A 16,150-nucleotide genomic window follows, 5' to 3' on the forward strand; every position below is an offset into this window, starting at 1 on the left:
TTTGTTTTTTTTTAAACTTTTTTCAATCAGGGTCTCCAATCCAAGTCAATTGTAAAAATTTCCCTGACTTTTCCCCCCGAAGCTGAAATTTTATGACCTGTAATAAACAGAAAAGCAGGCTGCCGTTGTACCGAGCAGAGAAGAAACGGCAACATTTCTGTAAAAAAAAAAAAAAAAAAAAACCTCTTATCTTCGTGCTAAGCTAAGCTAACCTGCAGTCTGTCGGCGTCCCATTCGGAGATGGTCATCAGCAAAGTCTCCGACAAAAAAAACCAAAATAAGCGTATTTACCGAAATGTCTTGCCGATGCTTTAAGGTCGCGCTCCCGTGACGTAAACTCGTTTTGACCGCCGTGCCCTGTAATCTCGTTGTTTTCGGTCGGAGGAAAGCAGGTCGGAGAGGGTGAAAGGGGATCGCACGCTTCGCCCTCGGGGCTCGGCTTCCTCTTCGCAGACAGCAGCCCGGCACGGCGGCCGTCGTTTTCCCTGAGACACGAACTCCTTCGCTCGCGTGTGATCCCCGATTTACTTCGAGCGTCTTATAAAAAAAAAAAAAAATTAAATAAAAAAAACCCCGATTGTAATATTTCAATTGTCCTCTCTCTTCACAGGTGATCCTGATCCTCACGAAGCTCTACGACTTTCACATCGGCAGCGTCACGGAGAGCACGCTTTGGAGGTGAGCACGGAGGGCGACTTTCACTTCATGAAATATGCGGATGTTTGCTCTTTTTTTTAAATTATTTTCGAACGCCGTGATGCGCTCTCAAGTACCAGAGGGTGGAATTAGCCTCTGCGGGATTACCCCCCTCCTTCCCCCCCTGTGTTTATCTTATTGTTTCATCCGTTAAAGATCATTCCCGCTGACGGGGAAACGAACCCGACCACATCGAACCGTGGCGGTTAAACACCTGAAAACCAAATGCTCTCTTTTTCTTTTCCTTTTTTTTTTTTTGCGCCCAGCTCATCGTCCGTCGGCCCTCCTCTCCCGCCCCGTCTGCGGTCGCCGCGTTCGTCCCGTCCTCGCCTCGGGACGGGCCTCTCCGGCGCGAGGGTGCCGTTCGCCTCGCTCTCGCTCGCTATTATCCGATGCGCTTCAGCTTCTTTGTCCCCCGCTGGGAGAAAAAAAAACAAAAAAAAAAACATTGTGAAACATTGAGAGCGCTTGTAAAGAGGAAAAATACACTTGCAAAAAAAAAAAAAAAAAAAAAAAAAAAGGCAAGGTAACGCATCCCCGATGGGCTGCGACTACGCGGAACCTGTTTTTCAGACGCGTATCCAAGCGACGCGCGTGCGGTCGTTTCCCCCCGTCTTGAGTTTTAGGGCGATACCCCGCGCGGGACAGGGTGTGTTTTCCAGGGAAACCGGACTTCTTCAGGACGAAGGTTGTTGGTTTTTTTTCCTCTGGTAACTGACCGATTGAACTCCTTCTGCACAGCGACTGTCCGAATGTAACTCACCGACCGCGCCGTCCTTCAAAATTTCTCTCAAGCGAGAACCCGCCGTGGCGTCACCCGTTGGTTCGTGAGTCTCCGGTCTGGCATTTTGGTCGTCGCCATATTGAGGTTTTTTTTTTTAGACCTGGAGACCAACTCCATAAAGTCACAAGATTGTAACAACTTTTCCTTGTTCTTTGCCTTTGCAAACCGAAGGTGCAAGGACAAAATAGAAGGACTGGATTATCTAGCTTCAAGCAGTTAGTTTACAGCCGGCCATATCGCCACTGGGGGATACCCAACATAACTCTTGTGTTACTTCCAAATATATTGTTACCAAACTGCATTCGTTTATGGGGTCACAGACAATTCCCCCTTTTACTGCAGAGGGTGGTTAGAAGGAACTAGGACGAGGAAGGACAGCATTTTATTTTTTCATTTTTTCATTTTCTTGAGAAAAATAGAACAAGAGTGACTTATTTTTTCGCAACTCAAGGACATTCGGTCCTTTGATTCAGATCAAATTGCCGTTTTTTTTGACTGGCCCCTCTCACCACTGATACCACTTGCACTTTTGAGTTCAAACGACAGCAGCTCTGTTTACCAAAAAAAAAAAAAAACAGAAACCAGTATTCCATCTGCGTTCCTCTTTTAGTTTTTCCTTCAGAGATGACAGTCCTTTAAAGCACAAAACATTTACACTTCTTAAGTTTGTTCGCTCTGCCCAGCTTGAAGTGGTAGCTTGACAATGATAAGCAGTGCCAAAGTGACTGCTCGACATTTTTGACATTTAGACAGCTACTGTGTAATTTGGATCCCGAGGCCAAAAAAAACAAACAAAAAAAAACAGAGCAGTGTTTGAATAAATGCAGAGAAAATGCAGTCCCTTGATATGCCGCGGTAAGACTGCGCACTGACATTTGAGCTGCCAACACTGTATCATAAAATCGTCTGCTCCTGAAATAATTAAATGATAACGACGTTTGGCGATGCGAATCTGTATTTCGAAACTGTCTGCTTGCACGACGGGGATAAGACGTAAACGATCCTTTCAAACTCTTGTTCACCTGTGTTTACCCCTTCAAAAACTTTGGAAAAAGAAGAATCGCACGTTATGTGCAAAAGTGGAAATCTGTTCACTCGGAGGATCCCTGTAGTCCCCGTTGCATAAACACCCCCAGACATACGCCCCGTCGTAACCGCCACAGATGGCGGAGAGGGAACATAATGTGGCCTGAGGGAGAGGTGAAAACCGTCACAATGCAAACTGAACGCGGCCGGAAGGTAACTTCTGGAAGAGCAACGTTTTGTTGCATGAGATGCATTCATAAACCGCGTTGTCCTACGTTACTGTTCGGTGATCTTTGCTGACCGGCATCGGACATATTTAACGGAGCTCCCTCAACATAATGTCCTCAGGAATATTTGTTTTTAATGGAATTTTTTTTTTTTTTAATTTTATTCAGCCCGATTTTGACCCAATTTTGTCATTGCTGACAAATGTCCAGTGTCAGGCCTAAATACGAACGTTCGGAACGACCAACAGCGATGCAGCGTCGGGGAGAACCGCGCAAAACCCCGATGAAAAGTCCAGCTTGTCGGGAGTTTTGTGTTTTTACCTGCTCAGTTTGACATATCCCACGACGTGTACCTTGACATCGACCGACAGGATGACGGTGTGCGTCGCGCATCGTGTCTCTGCCGCCGTGATTGACAACTTCTCGACCCTCCTCTCCCGAAGACAAAGGAACTCGTGTCCAAAACGTGAACGCTGATCGGTCCGGGTCAGACGTGTAGCGCTGCGAGCCTCCCTGACAACGATGTTCACATTTTAGACGTCGCTCTTGCTTCGGCTTCGGTGCCTTGATATTTGCTCGTGTTGCCGCGACTATTTGTGTCGCTTCATTTAGCTCCGCCACCGCTGCCATCGTTTAAACTGCTTTTGAAACGAACATTTGACTTGAGCAACATCTCAAACCAATCCGACCGGTCGCTGATGGCTCAGCCATGTAGAGTGGTTCAGCAAACGTTAATGCTAGACGGGGTTTCCAGACTACAATCCCGGTGAAGATTGAAGCTGTGAGCGGTAAGGTGGGCGGAGCCAGGCCTGTCTAGAACACGTTGTTAAGATATTTACGTAAACCTTTTTTGTGTTTTAAGGTCATTACCTACAGTTTTGGGGCACTGAACCATCTGCGCCATGGAGATCTCTGTACTGGAACCAGGTCGTATCTGTTGACAACGCAGCCGTACGCCTTTCTAGAAGGTTGCAGAATGCGTTGCGTGCAATGCGGCCTGGTATCACTGTACAAGACGATGGATACGGCATTGTTGTGCCTTATCAGAACAGGCTCAGAGTCTACTGACTAATCATTATTAGCCTGTTATTCACTCTCTATTTTTACAGTTTTGGAGGCGAGGACTTGTGTTGTCTCCTTTCCGTGGAGCCCAAATGTTCTCCATTTGCGCCTCACATTTGTGGGAGCTGTCACTAGCGCAAGTCCCCAACCGGTTACATAAGAACCCTCAAGGCAAGGCAAGCAATATTGACAGGATGTCACGGGATTGTCCTCTGCTGCCTAGCACATTTTTTTTTTTTTGCACACCAATGAAAGATGATTGAACTCGCAGGAGCCCTGACACCGTCGCCGGAGATAAATGCGTCGCGACAGCTGAGCTCCGAAGTGAAGCCGCAATCAGGCGAAGTAACTTATACATGCAGTGAGAAGGGGGACGTCACTGCGGTTGGAGAGCAGCGTCGTTGGCAGCCCTGTCAGTCACTCGCAGGCCGACAGCGAGGGGAGCAGCTGTCCGCCCGGGCTTCGCCGTCCCACGTATCCGACGCCAGGCGGGAAAACACGAGGAAGGACGCAAGCGGAGGTTGTTTAAATAATTTCACAAAGGGGTAAGAATAGAAGGATAACAGACAAGAGGAGCACTGAACTGTGCCCAAACACCCCCCCCCCCCACAAAAAAACAAAAACAAAACACAAACAGCTGTCTCGTGTCAACTCGGGTCCGCGATTCGTCTCTCCTTTGCCAGCTAATTGAGATCACAGCTCTGATGGGGTTTGAAGAGGAGCCGTCGACGAGTGTTTATCACTTCACTGGAAATCGTACCGAATGGCGAGTCCGACGCCGTCTTTTTTGTGTGTGCAAAAGGTCAAGGCGGTGGCAACACCTCAAAGTTTTGGCCAGTCAGTCTGTCAAATTTAATGAACATCCTGACCTTAAACAGTGAAACCTGATCAGACAGCCTCTGCTGCATAATTTTCAAAGGGAGCCTTCACATATGTACGGGGTGAGGGTGGGGGGGGGGGAAGGGGAGCAATGAAGGCGAGCTATTCATTGTTGACAATAAATCAACTCAACAAAACACTTCTTCTTCAAAGTTGTTCAGCCTCTCTCATCTGGCCTCTGGAGTATTGTCCCTCTGCGGAGGAAAATTTATCAAATATGACAAGCGGGTGTACTCATTTGCAGGTACTCAGAAGTGGGCAAATTAATGCCAACACCAAAGTCAAGTTGTATTTCCCTCCCGTCACCGGACGAGTTTGACACATTTTATACTTGTACTTTTTGAAAAACAAGCCTATGCAGCAGTTGTTTTCTCGGCAGTGTGCGGGGAGTTTATTGAAGTCGCGCTCGCAGTGTGTTACTGAATTACTGAGCTGGAAAGCACGAGGATGAGCTGATGTTCATTTCTTTTTATACGACGCACACAAGCAAGAGTGAGGTGTTTATTTCTTCTGCAGCTATGACTCAGACGTCGTTGCAATTCTTAATGCAGGTTTGGGAAGTAAAACAACAACAACAAAAACATCCTCTGAACTGAGTGTACTGTCAAGAGTCGGTAGGTTTCGGCATCGCGGCTGACCTCGCCCGTGGTACAAAGTGTCCACCGGGCTTTGATTAAATTTAAAAAAAAAAAAAATCTCATTTTTGTTACTGTCCAATCCCGGTATCTTGCCGAAGCCTGTAACACGACCATCAGAAGATATCGAGCCGATGTCACGTTTCGCCTCCACGGGGCGAGACAAGTACGCGCACGTATGACCAGCCCAACGCGTGTCGAAGAAGGTCACGTGAAGAAGTACGAAGACGGGCGGAGTCTGTTGGAGGTGGTTGGATGGAACGAACGCCGGATTTTCAGGGGACCAACGTTGGAGTATTACGAACCTTTGAGTTTTGGTCGGCGCCATCTTTGCTAGTTCGGAGCAGGGAGTGACCGTATTTGGACGAGCTGGGAGGAGGAGAGAGCGGTGGATCTGACTCGATCTGATTGGAAACCCGAAAGACACTACGTCCCCGCCCACCGATAGCCGTAACTACACTGCGCCACTGCCCTGTCAATCAAACAGACACGCCCCCAAAATTGGACCGATAAATGGAACCCAGAAAACTAAAAAGAAAGCGACTTCAGCTGACAACACCGAGATAACTCTTGGAGAAATTCTATTGAATTATTTTGCTTATTTGTAATTATATTTATTTGTTATTATTTATAAATTTTGATTGACTTAGAATGAGACTAGTTGAATGGGTGTCTATAGAGCCGGGGGCTTTTTGGAGCCAAGCTCTAGTTGCACTCGGTGGTTTTAAGGCACTTCTGCACAGGCCTCATTTTTCAGACCCAGAAGCTGCGTCCATTTTTAAATACAGTCTGTGCTCTAAACCTAACGATGTAGTTGTTGGTGACACTGACACGGTAACCTCTAGTGGACTGATCGGTCTATTTACACTTTCAGTCCTTATTGCAGCCCCCAAAAAAGTACTTAAACTCTGTGACTTTGTCTTGTAGCTTTGATTCTGTTGTTGACACCAGCTGCTTGTGATCACCTTCACCGGCGTTTTGACCAGTTTTATAAAAGAGAGGAACACAAAGGGTGAAAAACATCCACTTTAGTTTCTTCAGCAGTGGTAATGAGATCACTTGTTCCCTGCAGCACCCGAGACCAGCCGCTCAGCTTCTGAGAAAATGGTCACGTTGATCAGAACTTGTTGCTATTAGTGTCTCAGACCGATGTAATATCCTGCAGGTATGTTGAGCAACGCTACGTTGCGAAGGGTGTGTCGGATATACTGTAGTGAACGACACGATGCACGTCATGTAAGCAGGGTTGCCAGATTGTGCTTTTTTTTGTCCAAACGGGCTATTTTTAATCTGATTGGACAGCCGCGAAGTTATTTTCGGCAAGCCTGGACTACATTTTGTATCGTTTAGGTGTTTTCTCTAAACAGCAAAAAATGTAATTTATATTCAAATAAATCTCCTCTCTTTCGATCAGCGTCACTGAGCCTGACAGGAGAGGTTTAATACTCAAGTCAAGTGGGTTTATTTAAAGCGTGCATTTACACAGAGCATTATTCGACCAAAGTGCTACACATCAAACATAATTAAGAGAATCAGATGGACTTGAAACAATTAAGCCGTGAAAAACAAATTAAGATATGGAACTAAATTAAGACAAATTAAAAACAATATTAAACCAAATCAACTCACACAGACACACGAGAAGTAATTATAATAATGAGAAATTGAATTAGGCCGGATCTAAAAATGCCACAGTGAATAACTATGTTTTCCATCAAGATTTGAACACTGGTAGTAAAGTTGACGACGATGTTCCCTGCAAAACAAATTACACGTATGACATTACCACTAGATAATGAGGTATAAGGCTGTGACTGGTCTTCTAACGTAGCATGTTTATGAACTGTGCCCAAATACCCAACCGAGAAGTATCGTCGCACATTTTTAATTCATTTGCGTCTGGTTTTAAAAGCTCTGTGGAGTTTGTGAACATTTTCCAACGCAGTGCCGTAATGTGGCTCCACAGCCTCTCTTCCTCTGCAGTGGGAATAGCTCCCCGATAACACTTATTGCGTTATCTCTGCGGTACAGATAGAGTTCAATCAATACCTGTGAAAATGAACAACTCCCCCCCCCCCCCCCCCCAATATACTTCTAAACGATAACACCAATAAACATGTAGCGACTGTCCAACTTTTGGGCTGTTTTTTTTTTTTTTTTTTTAATCCTCCGCAGCACAATGCTGTTGTCTTTGTCAGTTCCATTTCATTACGGCAAATTTCCACACCGAGTGATCAGGCGTTCCGAGTCTAATTATTTTTGATTTAATTGGTCTTATTTGAGCCTTCAGCAAATTAACACTGATCTGATAATAAATTTAAAAAAAAAATAAAAAAACATTCTCCTCACTCTTCTTTGTTCCCTATTAACATCCTGATTACAGCTGTAATGATGTTTGGTCTGAAGAAATGTTCATTATGAGAATAACTGCCTGAAATTAGTGTCAGTGAAAATGACAGTGATAATGAAATATGAGGCAACAGTCAGATAACTGGTGGGGAGATCTTTTTTGTGCGTGTGCAACACTGGTTGCTTCAGGTCTGGAAAATAATTAGCAACGAGGAACATATTATGGAGTCAAAGGGGGAATTTCGCTAATTTAAACATAGAGTCTGATTACGAGTCACGAGACTACTACTCAACCTGTCAAACCCCCTGATGAGATTATCAGGGGTTGTTCGGTTCTTGCTGTTCGACCGGATCGAGGCTATCTCAACCTCTGCAGTTTCAGTTTGACCTCTTTTTTTTTTAATGACGTGTCTGTGGTGAGTCGTACAGCCGAACTTAACAGCAACACTGCTAAATCCGTGTGATGCTTCATTACTGAAACACAGTTTGAGCTTTTTTGGAGTTACTTTTTGAATATTGCAGATACCAGTTCAATAATTACTCTATGAACACAAGTTGCAGTCTACGTGTAGGACAATTTATTTAAGCAAGTTAGCCTCTTCTGTCATTATTGCGCAAGACTAAAGGGATCAGTAGCTGCCGTCAGAAAAAAAAGAAAAAAAAACAGGAATTTGAATACTGCTGTTTTCCCTGTTGAAAAAAACAACCTTTTTTTGCACCTGTCCGCTGACACACTGAGGATCAACGGATGTCTTGAAACCTTGATTTCACCAGACCTTTATGGTGGTATATCTTGGGTACAAGTGATGCATTCCTGAAGTCGTCTTTTCTTTTTTTTTAATTAGGGACTAAGCCTCAACTCAAGCATATACTGAATTCATTGATTTCTGTCAGAATAAAGTCTTCAGAAACGCTGTCTTACATGGAGAAACCGCAGGGTGTCCACGATTAGCCTGGCCCCGGCACATGCTGTCGCTCACGGCTTCGGTTTTCTTGTAGTCCGGATACGCTGCATGTATTAACGTCGGCTCGGCCGCTCTGAAGGGCAGACCGATCGGCGACCAGTGTTGGGGTTTAACCGTGTTTGTCCCACCTCTCTCCCCCTCTCTCACTGTGATTGGACGGCCGGTGACAGTAACAAGCGCAGCGTAACTCGGCGCAGTGTAAACGCTCAGCGCCTCATCACGCTGCTGGTGTTCATTTAAAAACAATTTAAAACCAGACCGGGGGGGGGGGGCTTTGGTGGCATGCTGATTGGTTAAAATTGACCTGAGGTCTACGCCCAGTATGATGAGACTACTGTGTGGCCACATCCAGATATATTCGCGCTGTAACTTTGGGTCAGGGTACGCCAGACCCAAACACTGCCGATGCATTTTGTTCAAAAAAAAGACAGCCACATATTTATTCTCTGTTGAAACACTTTTTTTTTCCTTCTATTCTGTGTCTCGCACTCCCTATTGTAGTCGTATACTTTCAATTGAATTCACTACCATAGAAATTCCTGCATTCTTTCTTCTGAAAATGCTTTTTTTCCCCCTTGATAATAGTGTAGTTATAGTGGTGTTCGGCCTTTTCAGTTATTGTTCAAGTTATCCAGTTTAATAACTACTACTGTTCCCATATGTCCCTTTTGAAATAGCATTCGCTATTCGCTATACCCAGAAAAAGTGCAGTGTCGTTGGAGAGGGGCCTACTGTTGTTGGAGGGGATTCCCTCGCCAAAATACAGGGACCGACGGGGAGATGGCGAGCGGGAGAGAATTCGCTGTGTGTTATCAGTCCCTGGCTGCACACTCCTCTTCTCCCTTAGTGCCAGGACGGGGTCACCTGGGGGTGAAGAGTGACATCCTCTCAAATTGCATCATTTTGCCGAGCATGCTCACAGGCTATGTGATATTTCACAGGTCAGTGCCTATAATAAGGGCCCGGCTCTCTCACAGAGACCCACCTGATGTCGCTGACCTTTTTCAATTGGACTTGGTATTTTTACCACAAAACCTCGCTGGCCTGGATTCGCCAGAACTTTTCAAGTACTCTTCTTTTTTCTTTCTTTTTTTAAAGGGGGCTCAGGAGAGGATACGATTGATACAGCTGCTGTAAGCTCTGCTGAAGAGGAGGAAGATAGTGACCTGTACAACGGATCATGGAAAATAATACGGCTGCCCCCTGACTAAAGAGTCCACTTATCAGCTAATAGCCGATAGTCGATTAGTTACTGCACATTTAGGATAATATTCAACACGGAGAGACCATTTTGCAAGGGAGTAAGAAGACCGGTTGATTTAAAGAGATTTTGACATTTTGACTCCATTGTAAGGCCATTTCAAGGGCGATGATTCCAATGAAGTACGGGAGATAGGGCAGGACCACCGGAGCATAAACGCTGGCGGTGATGGTGGAGCAGAGAAAGCAGGCGGGACGAAATAATAAGGTGGAGATGGGGAGGAGGAAGGTTGTGCGTTAAAGAGGTCTATAAGGAATAATGGGTGATTTACAATTACATTTAAGGAGCGGGGACCCGGTCATGATAATATTCAATAAGGACAGAAAGATCATCATTTTTTTTTTTCTCGCTGTGACTAAACGACCAATTAAAACTTGGTCAACTTTGATTTTTCAATCGACTAATGTGCAACTAACATTTTCTGCATGTGGAAACCACCGCCTTGTTAAATGCAAACTGTTTTATCCTCTTTTAAATGATTGTTTTGGTTTTACTGCCTGCAACTTTGCCGTTCTGGTTCACTCGCACCACCCTCATCAACCTTGTTTTCAGATATTTGTTTACCACTGTACAAAACCTGCCCCAACACCAAATGTTAGCAAAAGTCAGCAATTAGCTGCGAAAGAGTCAGATGTTTCCGTCAGAAATTGGTAGCGATCAAAAAAAATGAGCTAAAACAGAGCGAATATTGGATTACGTTGACCCTTTAGGGGCAGCCTGAAAAAAAAAAAACCAACAACCACGTACTGTATCACACAGATGCTGCTTTAAAATTAATCTTCATGTGAATTACTTTTGCTTTTCCGAGTAGATCGAGCATAAATCAGGCTGGCTGTTATTAAAGATGTAATTTATTCCGCTCCTTTCAACCGATATTTAAATTCCTACCTTTTTAATTACACACTCGTGGGCCTTTTTTTTTTTTTTCTTTCTTTTTTTCCGTATCACCCGCTGCACGTGGTCGTTCGCTTCCTGTCGCGAGAGAAAATGGTGGATATCATCACGAGGCTTTTCTCCGGAGGCGACGTGGAATTTCATACTGCGGTGATTTAGGGGGGCGTCTCTCGCTCGCTCGCTCTTTCTCTCTCTCTCTCTCCGGTTTTGTTGTTTTCGGTTTGCGGTAATCAACTTAAAGTCCCATCAGCCTCCCAGATGCTGCTGTGATTAGAAATGTGTTTCGTGGTTAAAAGTAGTTTGGTGTGTAATCCATCCACGTCACTTGCTTCTTACTGAAAACCTAAATCTGCCCGTGTTGTGGATTCATGCGGGTGAATGCAAAATGTCCCGTGTCGGTCGACAGCGACCCGGCGGGCCTGCCCCCCTCCGCCCCCCTCCGCCCACCCGAGAGCTTATGCGAAATGACACAAATATTTCCAGCGAGGGCAACGTTATGACATCAGTCGCCCGCAGCGAGGTGCCGGACTGCGGTGATGTAGTGTAGCTGGCGACCTGGGTGCTATAGCAAAGGTACATATTTTATTTTTTTTCCCCCACCCGTGCCAGCTGCCGGCTACTTGCATATCGGCCAGTTATATAGCGAGCGCCGAGGGCCACCGGCTCGGATCTGTTGAGATTATGGATGGTTCGCTGCCAAATTGGAGACACGCTGGCCAGGACTGCTGAATACGCTACGAGCATGAAGAGTGTGCAAAGCACAGTAGGAAAAGTTTAGTGAAGGTTGCAGGAAAGTTTATCGTTCGTTTTTGCCTCCTTCTTCTTACTTAACTCGGTAAAACTTCACTTTTTTTTTTTTTTCACATGTCTGAGTTATAAGTTTCACATGATTGGCTCCGGAGCTGCTTATCAGGAGGAAGAAAGGCGGCAGATAAAGGCGCGGCGGAGTCGTGAAGGATAGCTCCCACTCACCTTCCAGCAGAGCACTTTTTTTTTTTTAACAACCTTTCTCTTTGGAAATGGCAACAAAACGTGTATTTACCTCTGTGCCGGCACAACAGGATGCGCGCCGGCAAATGAGCAGGCGATCAAACAAAGGGGAGCGTGCTCAGACTTCTTACGCCGCCGCCTAGCTTTTATCAGCTCTACTTTAGCGAGTCTCCACCGGAGAAAACAGCTGGGGTTCTGCTAAACACTCGCATTCGTAAGTTGTTGTGACTTTCCGCGCTGACAGGAAAGGAGGGAATGATTTAATATTGGATTCTGCATGTACACGCTGCATGATGAGTACATTTCCAAAGGAGTTATGGCACATATAAATCAAAAGTTAGTTTGCAACCCTCATCCGTTACACTGGGGAAAAAAAAGAAAAAAGGGGAGCGTCAGAGATGCTCCTGCAAGTCGGTGGAGGATGTATTAAAATTGAAATAAAAAAATACTTCTCTCCCAACTGTTGGCCTCAGCACATATGTACCCACAACAAAAATAGCTTATTTTTTTTTAGAGTTATTCAGTACTTTCACGGACAGATCATTAAGCTCTGAGCGCCACGAGACGGACACAAGCGAGGAAATGATGTGTGAACGCACACCGGACCGCCGTGTCTGTGCTCCACGCCCCTAACAATCTCCCCGCAGGCACGCACTGCAGGAAAATAGGACAGTGGATTAGATGCAGCTCACAGAAAATGTCTACTTTACCAATGCAGTTTGGTTTAAATGATCATCTATGGAGGAATAGAATTGATCAGTAATGCCACCAATAATTTCATAAACATGAAATCATTTTTTTTTTACTGTTCTTGCTTTTACTACTTTTTCCCACTCTTCCAATACACATATTTTTTTTTTTTTTGTGTGTGTGTGTATTGGCACACATTTAGTCATTAATCACATTTCTAATCGTGCCCGTGCTAATAAAGACCCAAAATGAAAACCGTCTTTTATATTTTATGGCTGTGATTGACTCCTGCGTGGTGATACACGCCAAGTGGCTGATTTACATCCAATATCAACAGACGTGAGTCACCTTGATTTTTTTTTAATATGATGAACTGAATCAGAGTGTAATGGGGACTAAGGCAAGGCAAGGCAAGTTTATTTGTGAATAGCACATTTCGACAACAAGGCGATTCAAAGTGCTTCACATAAAACCATTAAAAGCATCAAAACATAAGGCAAAAGAAATGTAAAAACAATTAAGGACATTGAAACATTAAAAACAGTCATTAAAACATTAAACAAGCTAAAAAATTGAATAAAAGTCGCAGTGCAGTTTAAGAAATAAAATACAGTAGTAAAATGCAGAAATGCAGGAAGTTGATCGACATCCTTGAACCTGGTTCAATTCAAGGCCGCAGCAAACACGTAGGACGTTCACCAAAATGTGTGCATGTCTGTTGGATTTAGGCAGTGCTACACTCAGACCAAACGTAAAGTCAATTATTCCCGCAGAGCGATTACATATAAAGTCGATGCAAAGACGTGAATATCCGCGAAATGAATCTAGAGCCCTCGGACTTTGTCAGCTGTGACATTTTGTAAAAGTGTGTTTTCCTTATGTTAAACTAACAAATATATAAAAAAATAAAAAAAAAAACCGTCCAATCACGTTAAAGAGCCAACTTTGATTGCTTTAGCCTGCTGGCTGAAATGCATTTGGTACTGTTAGGAGAAAATTACAGTGATGATACAGTAGCAAACGTTATACATTACAGATAACGCTTCGCTGATACACAACAAACACGTACACACACACACAAGGAAAACTAATTTGTTTGATCAGGCAGTTGAAGATTACAAGAACATTTGATTTAATTCATGATGAGATTTTTTTTTTTTTTTTTATATATACACGGATTTTAAGTACAAAAGTTTTTGAAATTTCTTTTGACTCTCCATTTGACTAAATTAAAGTTCATTATTCATGTAATTAGGTAAGTCTGACTGGCTTCAGACTGGAGGTGATACAGTTGGAAATGCTCCTAATTTTTTAACTTGCTGCGAATGCATTTCAAACTGCATCGAAAGTGCTTTTATGTGTTGCAAGTTGCCATTGGGCCACTTGAGTATTTCGAATAATGTGAATTTGCAGTTTTCTCTCAGATACAAAGAAAACTGAGCCACCAACCCACCACCTTTCACGAGCATGTTAGCTATAAGCTTCCTCTACTTATATGCAGGTCTCCTTTTAGTACTTGGACTTCTCGTCTCTTCCTGACCCCGACATGTCAGTTATCATCACTCACAACACTCCGGAGACCTCGCTGGACTCGAGCTCACCGTCCACTCTCCAACAATACACCCTGTAATCATCTACCCTCTGTTTTCTGGGCCGTTCTCCTTCCATGAATAATTAATGGGAGTCATTTCAGCTTGTTCTTTGGCCGTGTAGCTTTTTGCGGAGTTCCAAAAAAAAAAAAAAAAATACACTCAGTTTTTTTTTTTTTTTCTTCCTAAACTCAGAAAGATTTAAATCAGATATTCTACAGTTGTGTTAAACTGCCAGGGAGTCTGGTTGTCGGTTCAACTCGGAGTGGATGGAGAGGAAGACAAAAAAAAAACCCAAAAAAGAAGGGGTTGGCTGAGGTGAGTGAAGTCACGGGATGATGCGAGGCTGATGTCAAAAAGCAAGTTTATCCTTTGTAACCTAAAAAGTCCTTCTGGACCTAATGAAAAAGTCATAATGTCTGGGAGGAATTTTGAATGTTTTATGCCATATTTAAAGATTCATTATGGAGAAAAGCATTGCAGAGCGTGGCGAGCCGGTGAAAAGGGGAGGGTGAGGCAGAGATACTCGCCGCCCCGCCGTCAAGGTTGAACGGAGAACACGAGCTGCGAGCGGGATACACGACAAATGTTGTCACCGAGAGCGATCTTCGGATGTCGGCACTTCTGTCCCCGCTCCAGCTGTTTCCTTTAAGGTGTTGCCTCGACGCCGCGTTCGGTTCGGGCTCCGTTGCCGGGGCAACGGCAGGGCCCTGACGGGGCAGCGCGGGACACCGTGAGAGATCTTCCCCGGCGCTTTGCATTAGCGGGCGGCGTCGGGTCCGGCGCGGCCGGCAGACACGTCTCCTGCTTTTCTGTTAGTTTCACACGTGGCTTGCTTTTACGTTTTCCCTCTACTATCTCCCACGAACACACACACACACACACACACACTCGGACACATTACTGAATCTATTGAAAGAAAGATGGACTTTTGGCGTACGGCGCTCAGTCTTTCGAGGTGCCATTATTTTTTCCACGCTTCACCGTCCTCTGCTCTCGCGTGTGTTTCGCTGACGACTTCGTGCTCTCGCGCAGAAACACCTGCAACGACACTGTCTCGCAATCTCAATGTGGCAATTCTCCAAAGTCATTTTCAATTATGCTTCAGTGGGTTTTACATTAGAGGAAAGATAGTGTAGCAGTTGCCTTAGGTGAAAACATGGAAAGATGCAGGCATGTGTGTGTGTGTGTGTGTGTGTGTGTGTGTGTGTGTGTGTGTGTGTGTGTGTGTGTGTGTGTGTGTGTGTGTGTGTGTGTGTGTGTGTGTGTGTGTGTGTGTGTGTGGAGGGTTTCACTGGCCGAGTGTATATTCCATAGATAAACTCCTCGACAGCTTGTACATTACGACTCTCCTTGCTGAGATATGATCCGCTGATGGTAGCAGTGATTATTCAAAAAAAAAAAAACCTGCTGGATGTTTGCTGCCTCTGTTCAAGACGTGCTGCAACGCCATCTTCATGCTTTATTTTTTTATTTTGTTTTAGAGCTCATGTAATATCACAATTTTGTATTCACAGCAAATATCCCAATGAGCTAATGCCTACCTCTGTGTCTTGACTTGGAAACAACGTCCATTTGTTGATGGAGGCCACTGGAAATATACCATTTTAAACATCCCACCGCACACAGTAATTCCAACCCTCCGATGCTATTTCAGATGCAGGGAAGCATTTCCACGGGCTCCAGCGTGCTTTACAACAAACACAGTAAAAATGGATTCAAATGCAGATTGGAAGTCTTAAATCGCATTTAAAATGATGGTGCTTATTTTTTTTCTCTCTCCCCCGTGAGTGTGATACTTTATTCCTCTCTCACACCTGCTGTCGACTGTAGACCCTGTCACACATTTAAAAATAAACAAAAACCTACCCAGGATCAGCTGCTTTTTTTTTTTTCTTTCAAAAAACACCACCGAACAATTACAGCAGTGTATTTAAGGCTCATATTCATAGGATTTAAATTTGTGACTTTGGCGACTCCTTGTGGCAGTATTTAAAAAAGCCAAATGGACATTCATTGCCATAGTTTCCTTTTTTAGACAAGAATAAACCTCCGAAAGACATCAGAAGTAGTTTAAAAAAAAAAAAAAAAAAAATGCTGTCA

General features: G+C 44.3%; 1 protein-coding gene across 1 annotated transcript in view; it reads left to right on the plus strand.

The window, feature by feature from the left end:
- Positions 1 to 16,150, plus strand: part of sorcs3a (sortilin related VPS10 domain containing receptor 3a) — a 172,571-nt gene that overhangs the window by 74,967 nt on the left and 81,454 nt on the right. Inside the window, exon 2 of the mRNA XM_069719088.1 lies at positions 611 to 678. Within this exon, the coding sequence (XP_069575189.1) occupies positions 611 to 678 (68 nt within the window). The remainder of the gene's footprint in view (positions 1 to 610; positions 679 to 16,150) is intronic.

This window comes from Brachyistius frenatus, unplaced genomic scaffold (assembly GCF_029030835.1).
Source record: "Brachyistius frenatus isolate BFR_SWC_R1_liver_20210118 unplaced genomic scaffold, ASM2903083v1 Contig_206, whole genome shotgun sequence".
NCBI lineage: Eukaryota > Metazoa > Chordata > Actinopteri > Embiotocidae > Brachyistius > Brachyistius frenatus.